Source organism: Vombatus ursinus, unplaced genomic scaffold (genome assembly GCF_900497805.2).
Source record: "Vombatus ursinus unplaced genomic scaffold, bare-nosed wombat genome assembly UNPS02013527.1, whole genome shotgun sequence".
NCBI classification, from domain to species: domain Eukaryota; kingdom Metazoa; phylum Chordata; class Mammalia; order Diprotodontia; family Vombatidae; genus Vombatus; species Vombatus ursinus.
In genome coordinates, this window is record NW_020953305.1 from 23,549 (window position 1) to 33,202 (window position 9,654).

The window sequence follows — 9,654 nt, forward strand, 5'->3', positions numbered from 1 at the left end:
ATAGTACTTACACTGTTACATTTTTCATATTGGTGCCATGAGAATTCATATTAAATAAAAAGTTATGATATGAAATTGCTTTACAAATTAAAAAAAAAAACTATGAAAATGTTAGCTGTTACATGATCTCTCCTGATCCAATAGATATGAACTGTACTTCATCTTTTTCTCTTACTTCATTAATTATCCCAACTACTACCACCCAAAATAATATTTTAGGCTTGGGTAGTTTATCCATTTGCTTACTGCTTCTATATAAACAATTGATTTTAATGATAAAGTTTCTAAAATTCCTTACAATAAGTTGTTCAAAAGATTGCAAGATTCTTGTTGGAAACTGGGATAGAAAACGTTCCTCCACTTCTTTAATGACTCTAAACTAAAATTTTCAGTTTACTATCTCAATCTATTATTTCAGAGAATCACTCCTGGCTTCAACTAAACTTAACAAAAATACAATAAGCACACACACAATATTTGTATACACATATATGTGTGTATGTGCACACCCCTTCTCTCTCTCTCTCTCTCTCTCTCTCTCTCTCTCTATATATATATATATATATATAAAATGTATACACAAATAGGTATGTGGTTATATGAAATATGTAGTTGGAATGACCATATTAGATTTTTAAGAAATAAGGATAATTCTTAGAGATGTTTTGTGATAGTAGAAAAGTAAGATGCTTGAATTTTCCAAATGTTCTTTTGTACTTATTCTTGGCTATGGATATTTATCTTTGGCAAATGTAGAAAAAATGGCCATTAGAAGATTGAAACTCATTGAAAGTAGGAGCATAGGAATTTAATCTTTAGAGTTACCAACGACTTATTAGAACTAAAAGACCCGAACAGATTATATTCCAAGGTTACAAGAAAAGAACTGTCTCATATGATTAGTAAGTAATCAAATCTGATTATTTCTGAAGGATTTTGGAGACAGTAAGAGTAGTGAAGTACTTTAGAAACTCAAATGCTACCTCTAATTTGAAAGTAGAGAAGAATGTGGAAATTTTATACTACATGTTAGCAAACTCAATTGTTTTTTTCCGGGGAAAATGTGTGAAATACTATTATAGGAGCAGCTGCTGAACATATCAAATACTTTTAAACAGAAGTTATGGTTACATTAAGAAGAGATTCTAATAAACTGACCTATATTTTTCTTGATGTAATTAGCAAACGAGTAGATGCAGGGAATGTTCTAGGTGACATTTACTTATATTTAACAAAGCATGTGAAAGTTTTCATAGTGTCAATTATTCCTTGATAACCTCTCTAGGGAGATCAGGAATAGGAAAAAGTTCAACATATACAATCATACTCATAAAAGCTCTTTCACAAAAAACTACTTTATGTAGTCACAAAACAATATACTGTTATAAAGGAATAATAATATGATTGTTATTTGAGTTGTATGATTTCTTCTAAAGTTCATCTAATGATGATGACACTAATATTAATTAAAATGATGTTGATGCTACCTGGAATATCGATGCTATTTTACAATTTTAAATATAGTCTGAAATGATCTTTTTATGTAAATAGTTTCTTTTTACTTTTTTTATATTTAGTATTTTATTTTCCCCAATTACATGTAAAAACAATTTTACATTCCTTTTAAAAGTTTGAGCTCTAAATTATCCCCCTTTTTGAGCCCCAACATTGCCTCATTGAGAAGGCAAGCATTTCAATATAGGTTCTACATGGGTAGTCATGCAAAACATTGACATATTAGTCATGTTGTGAAAAAAAATAGCATACACCAAACAAACAAACAAAAAAAAAAACTTCAAGAAAAATAAAGTAAAAAAAGATGCTTCCATCTGCATTCACACACCATTAGTTCTTTCTCTGGGATGGATAGTATTTTTCATCATAAGTCCTTCAGAGTTGTCTTGGATCAATGTATTGCTGAGAATAGCTAAGTCATATGCAATTAATCATCTTATAATATTTCTGATACTTTTTACACAGCATATTTCATTTTGCATCAGCTCATGTAAGTCTTTCCAGGTTTTTCTGAGAGTATCCTGCAAATCATTTCTTATAGTACAATACTATTTCATCACAATCAAACAGAACAATTTGTTCAGCCATTCCACAATTGATGGGCATCCCTTCAAATTCCAATTCTTTGTCGCCAGTAAAGAGTTGCTATAAATATTTTCGTACATACAGGTCCTTTTTTATTTCTCTTTTTTTTCTAATACAAACCAAATAGTGTTTTTTTTTTTTCTGTGTTAAAAGATACGCATGGTTTTAAAGTTCTTTGGGCATATTTCCCAATTGATCTAAAGAATGGTTGAATCGGTTCAGAACTCCTCACAACAGTGCATAAATGTCTCATTTTTCCCACATCCCTTCCAATATTTGTCATTTTCCTTTTCTGTCCCATTATCCCATCTAATAGGGATGAGGGAGTAGCTCAAAATTGTTTTCATTTGAATTTCTCCAGTCAATAGTGATTTAGAACATTTTTATTTGCATGTGGCTATAAATAGCTTCCATTACTTCATCTGGAACCTGTTCATCTTTTTTGACCATTTCTCATTTGGGGAATGGCTCTTATTTTTTTTTATAAATTTGACCCAGTTCTCCACATAATTGGCAAATGAGGTCTTTAACAGAGAAATTTGCTTCAATTTTCTTTCACGGTTATGATTGTTAAATGTATTTCCCTCCATCTTATTCCTTACCCATTTATTCCATTCTTTCTCTCTCCTTTCACCCTGTCCCTCTTCAAAAGTTTTTTGCTTCTGACTATCACCTCCCCCAATCTGCCCTCCCTTCTACAAACCCCCTTCTCTTCTACCCTTTCCCTCCTACTTTCTTGTAGGGTAAGATAGATTTCTATACCTAATTGAGTTTGTTTGTTATTCTCTCTCTGACCCAATTCTGATGAGAGTAAGGTTCACTCTCTCCCCTTTCTTGCTCCGCCATCTTCACCTCCACTGTTCAAGCTTTTTCTTGCCTCTTATAGGTAAGATAATTTACCCCATTCTACCTCTACCTTTTGCTTTCTCCCAGTGAATTTCTCTTTCTCATCCCTTAATTTAATTTATTTTTTTCAGTTACCATCCTTTCATATTCAAGTCACACCTGTGCCCTCTGTCTATATAAAAATTGTCTTTGTCTAGAAAAAAAAATGTTTCACCCCATCCATTTGTGGGTACTGCTGCTGCAGGAATGGTTTTATGGCATTATTAAAAGGTGTTTGGAAGGGCTCCGGGGAGAGCTCAGAGTTGCCTTTTCTCTTCCATCTTGGCTCCCTATCTGAAATAATCCTGATGTTAACCTTTAGGATGGACAGTACTGGTAACATTCAAACAGCATACAAGAACAAGCTGAGGCAAAGAAAATTAAATGTTTTAACCCTGGTTATACAATTTCTTTCTGATAGAGCATAAGTAGAATTCGAGGGTAGTCCACTTCTTCCAACACATAAGTTTATACTGCTATAAGTTTTATATATATATATATATGTGTGTGTGTGTGTGTGTGTACTATATGTATACATTCTATATATGTTATATATTCTTACTCATTGTCACAGAAATAAGAAGTATGACTAAATACACAAAGGCAGAAATGACATTGGTGGGCTTCCACGAGCCAAGATGGCAGAGTAAGAAGTAAGTTGCTCTCACTGTCCCTTATTAGCCTCTGAATTTCCAGAAAACATCCTCCAGGAAAAACCCTGGAACAGCTGAACCAGAAGAAAGATTGGGTGTAGCAGTCTGGTAGCTCAGGTAGATTGAGAGATTAACAGAAAAGGCCCCTCTTGCCCTGGGGGAGGGAGAAAAGTGCAGAACTGGAGGTGTCCCAGCAAGCTAGCAAAAAGCCCCACCTCAGCATACAAAGAGGAGATCCTGAAACTCAGGTGGTGGAGCAGGCAAATACCAACACCAGGACCCCCAAGAGCCTCGATATGGGCAGGGGAACCAGTGGAAATGGGCTCTGAAAACCACCACATGCCTCAGGCTTTTACAACAGCCAAGTCTCCTTGTGCCTCAGTAAAACTCTGGGAAGCACAACTCCAAGATGGAAAGCCCCAGGCAGAGAAACATCCATCTGCAAGTAGCCAAAGAAAGGACCAAAAGGCCCGGGTAAGCAGGCACCCTCCAGGGGCCAGACTGCCCAATTCTACCCCTAGATTTCCAGTGTTGCTGATTCCAGCCCAACACCAGGTAAGCTGCCAGAACCCTACAGCCTCCAACTGCCAGCATCTGAGGCCCCAACACACAAAGCCAGTGAGCAGGCCCTGGGCTCACAGCACAAGAAGTTTGGGTCAGTGGCCCCTGCTCCCCAGCAGGAGAGCTCATTTTTGTTTTAAGGCCAGGAAATAAGTGAACACTATGACCAAAAAGAAACATACCATAGATTTTTATTATGGAGAAAATGAAGATCAAGGCAGAAATTCTAAAGAGAACAACATTGCCAACAAACCCACATCTGAAACCTCAAAAGGGAATATGAACTAGTCTGAAGCCCAAAAAGCCTTCTTGGAAGAGCTCAAGAAGGATTTGAAAAATCAAATAAGAGAGCTAGAGGAATGGCATTGGTGTATTAATTGGTCTAGTCTCAAAGATCTCAAAGATAGAAGGGATTGCAGGGGTCATCTCTCACATAACACATAAAGAAAATGAGAATCAGAAATGGTAAGTTGCCTGTTAATTGCATCATAAGTAACAAGATTACACTTTGGGATTTGAATCCAGAGACGGTATTTCTTCCACTGTGACATGTTTCCACATTGAACAATCCAAACTGGCTGGAGAGGTGAGTGCAGAAGATTTTTTTTTTCAAAAAAAAAGTAAAAGATCATTTTTAGGGGGTTTACAACTTGTCTCAGTATTTCAGTCAGTGGTGTCAGCTCTCTTGGCACCTACCATCTTTCAAACACATGGTATTCTCCTAATATTCTCTGATTACTCCCACATCCTACGTGGAACAGTTATGCCTGGGCTATGTCCAGTTCATGCTGAAGTTGAAATATATGAAATATTATAATTTACCAACTTGCCTATTTCATTCTTCCAGCAAACAGGTGTCAGGTGCATGTTGCAGTAGGAATGAACTGATCAAGATTCCACATGAAAGGGGCAGCTAGGTGGCTCAGTGGATAGAGCACAGGCCCTGAAGTCAGGAGGATGTGAGTTCAAATCCTGCCTCAGACCAAACATTTGACACTTACTAGCTGTGTGACCCTGGGCAAGTCACAACCCCAATTGCCTAAAAAAAAAAAACAAAAAACAAACAAACAAAAAAAAACAAAAACAATATTCCACATGAAAGTGTAAAAAGAGACTATAGTCCAATGAATGAAAAGATATTAAAATAAGATGATTTCCTACCATTACTGAATGAATCTCTAAATCTATAATGTTGAGCATCCTCAGTAAGGCAAATATTTTAGGTGAGCACATGTGCCTGAAATCATATTACAGAGAAAATTTGGTCCATCTAACAAGTTTTTTTTTTGAGCAGCTGCTATGAGTAGGACACAGTTTAAGAGAGACAAAATTATATGAGGCATGACATCTGCCATTAAGATGCTTAGAATACAGCAGAAGGCTCAGGAAATACACATGAAAAAGAACACTCAGGTTTTACTAAAAAAAAATATCTGGTGTGGATTTTGCAATATGGTAACTTAAGAAAGGAAGAAAATGTATATATCTGGGTATGGCCAGAAAATTTTACTCAAAAAAGTGGGAGTAAGTAAGGTGGACTCTGAAAAAATAGTAAGATTATGACAAGCCAAGAAAATTGGATGCAGTTTTCTAGGAAGGAAAAATAATCTATCTATCTATCTATCTATCTATCTATCTATCTATCTATCTATCTATCTATCTATCTGTGTGTATGTAGGCATATGTGTGTATTTATAAGTATATATATGTATGTGCATGTGTGCATGTCTACATATGTACATATATGTATACATATATGATATATATGATATATATTATACAGAGAGAGAGAGAGAGAATTAAGGTAAAATTACATAGGCCAAAAGGTACAAAGCAAAAAGGAATATCCTAGTTGGGATAATTCACAGTATTTTCTTTTTGCTAATTCTTATCTAATATGAATGCTATAATTCCTGCTGTCTGGACATTAGTATTAAAAAAAGCATAAAAAAGCATAAATATTAGGTATGAGGTAGATGGTATTCTTGTTGGCATTAATGAAATCAAAATTTTACAGATTTTATTAGTTATTTTACTCTGCTTCAATTTTTCCATCCATATAGCCATAGTTCTTGGTAGATAGGAACACCATAATTCTTTATTGAATAATTTGGACTTGTCCTCCAAAGAAGAGGTCTTGAAGTATATAACAGAGAATGTTATGAAGGGAGATTCAAACATAATATATTAAACCCAGAAAGAAAGCTGTCAGATCATATAATCCAAACTTCCCCTCTTTGCTAAGACAGAAACTGAGGACAAGAGAAGAAAAGTGATTGGCTGTTTTTGAATTTATTATTTTCACAGGCCAAAGAAGGACACAATGTCAGGGGACAACCTCACAGTTGTGATGGAATTCATTCTCCTGGGATTTTCTGATCTTCCCAAACTCCAAGGGATTCTCTTTGCGATTTTCTTAGTCATCTACCTAAGTATACTGATAGGAAATAGCCTCCTCATTTTCTTAATCAAGATTGACTCAGGTCTCAAAACCCCAATGTATTTTTTCCTTGAGAACTTTTCCTTCTTGGAAATCTGTTACACATCAGTCACTCTCCCCAGAATGCTGGCAGATCTCTGGACCCAGAAGAGAACTATTTCATTCCTAGCCTGTGCTGTACAAACTTGCTTCTTTTTTATTCTGGGAGTGGCAGAGTGCCTGCTCCTGGCTGTGATGGCTTATGATCGTTATGTGGCCATCTGTAAGCCTCTCTACTATCCTCTCATCATGAATCACAAGGTATGTGTCCAACTAGTTGTGGCTTCCTGGATGATTGGGGTCCCAGTATTGATAGAGCAGACATATCAGATTTTTTCTCTGAACTTCTGTGGTCCTAACAAAATCAACCATATCTTCTGTGATGCCCCACCTTTATTCAAATTGGCCTGTGGGGACACATATAAGATAGAAATCTCTGTCCATGTTGTTGCTCAGCTATTCATCCTAACTCCTTTTCTGTTGATACTTGCATCATATGTTAAAATCATTACTACCATCCTGAAATTGTCTTCAACCTCAGGGAGATCCAAAGCCTTCTCCACCTGCTTCTCCCACCTCATGGTTGTGGGCTTATTCTATGGGTCTGGAAGTATTGTGTATTTCCAGCCCAAATCCGGTCACTCAGCAGGATCAGTCAAAGTGTTTGCTCTTTTCTACACCACTGTGACCCCAATGTTCAATCCCTTGATATACAGCCTGAGAAATAAGGATGTTATTGCTGCTCTGAGAAAACTACTTCCTAAATGAATCAAGTCATGAAGCAGGGTTAAGTATGTAAACAATGATTTTCTCTTCTTTCATTCCACAATTCCTGCAAAAATGCAAATTTTCTTATTTTTCCAATGCACTGAAAATGCACTCAAATGAGAACCCCCAAGACGTTCTATTGCCTCTTATGTTGAACAATTTGCTCTTATTTAAATGATGACTAAAATCAATAAACATTCTTAGTTCAATCATACTATGCTTTCTATAAGCTTCTTAGGAATGCATAAATTTAAGTTCTTTTAAAAATATCACTTGCTATGTTCTGGAAAATGGAGAGAGAGAGAGAGAGAGAGAGAGAGAGAGAGAGAGAGAGGGAGAGAGAGGGAGAGAGAGGAAGAGAGCAGGCAGATTTGCAGGCAAAGGCAAGGAATGACAACGAGTTAGAGAAACAGATCAAACAAAAATAATAGAAACAGAAACAGATATAGAAAAAAATGGAAAGATTAATTTGCTTGTAAGGGTAAATTCAAGAATCCTGAAGCTTTAAAAATTTATTTTTTTCTTCATCATAGTGGTATTGGATTGTTTTATTAGATTAAGTATGTACTTTAGTGTAAATCACTGTATACTGTATGATTTCATTTAAAACTGCTCTCTTTCTGCAAGGTTTAAAAAATTCTGAAATAAAGGAAAGGTTTTCCTGCTCAAAGTGTATTATGATTGTCTTGACAGTCTATCAGAAGAAATATAGCTCAATGAGGAAACTGCATTTTATATAAATATCAAGAAATAAATGAGTGGCACTATGGTTATGATTGCTAGCATCCCCATTTTACTATCCCCAAATAGGTTACCCATTTTTATGGTGTAAATTTATAGAATATTAAATATATAACATACTTTGGAGCCTATATATTATAATTTGTACTGGAAAAACTCCTCCCCAGGTGATGAGTTAAATTTTTCATTAAAAAATTTAAAACATATCCAATCAGTTGTTGCATGGAGTCCATAGCTCATTGGAACCCAAAGCTGTTCATTTCCTTTCTGAATCATTCAGTTTCTTTAGAAATGCCTTCCTTATATCAAACCTAAAAATGTCTCTCTTCAATTCTAAACCTTTTTTATGCTCTCTTGGGTCAAGCTGAAAATGTTTAATTCCATTCCCTCACGTCGAAGACTTTCAAAATTCATGAAGACAACTATCATTTTTCCCTTTAGTCTTCTTATCTACAGATGAGAAAAATCAGCTTCAGAATAGATAGAAAAGCCTGGAAATCCTAAAGGTACAGTACCAGCATGACAAAGTTCAGGGTAAAATAGAATAATATCAGTTGGTCAGATGACAAAGTTTGGAGAATGCAATGGTCAGGCAAATAGTTAGGTCAGAAGATTTTAGGATACAGTGCTAAGTCAAGTTGTGAGACCTGGAGATCCTTCATCTTGATTAATTGGTTATGCCTTGCCCATCTAAGTGCTGTGAATAGTCTTGTCCTTTATTCTTGGTAGAGGGTTATGGAGATCACTTACTCTGACCTCTTCCTTTGAATTAAATTGGGAGACAGAGAAGACAAATGGTTTACTGAAAGTCATGCAGATAAAAAAATAGTAGAGCTGAAATTCAAGCCCATATCCTCTGATCCATAATTATGTGGTCCTAGCACTTCCCTTTTCCCTTCACACACTATGAGTACATTAGTGTGTCTTCCCAAGAACTATGATAATTATACCAAGTATTTCCTTTAGAAGTGGAATGCTACAGAAGACATTGTTTGGTCCAAGATATTAGGAGCTAAATTTTTCCAAAGATTTGAATAGAAAAAATGAATAACTAATTAGTTCCTTCAATGATAACAATGAACATGGCAAAAAGAAAAGAAAAGAAAAGAAATATCCCTTAATTTTTTTTCACTAAAACACTAAGATGAATGAAAAGGAAAATAATATAATTTTCTTTTTAAAGATTAGGAAACTCATATTAGGAGAAGAAAAGTGACCTTCCAATAATTAGATATCTAAGAAGATCCAGACCTAAGGCTTGAATATAGTCACTTGACTCAAAGTTCAGGATTTTCCCCCATATATCTTTGACTCCTTAAGGGTTGTTTAGATGATTGGACTTTGACCCAGAACACTGTTTCATTAAAAAAAAATATGAAATATGGAATGAGAAAGAAACTGTCTTCAGAGAGCTGAAAAGGGCAAGGTTCATTTCTACTAAAAACTAACACTACATGATTTCAATGG

The 9,654-nt window shown here is 35.4% G+C and overlaps 1 protein-coding gene across 1 annotated transcript; it reads left to right on the forward strand.

Annotated features, from left to right (window-relative positions):
- Nucleotides 1–6,522: 6,522 nt before the first annotated feature.
- On the forward strand, nt 6,523–7,446 carry LOC114040547 (olfactory receptor 10AG1-like). The gene has a single exon (XM_027858663.1). It carries the CDS (start codon nt 6,523–6,525, stop codon nt 7,444–7,446), a length of 924 nt encoding a protein of 307 aa, XP_027714464.1.
- The last annotated feature ends 2,208 nt before the right edge of the window (nt 7,447–9,654 follow it).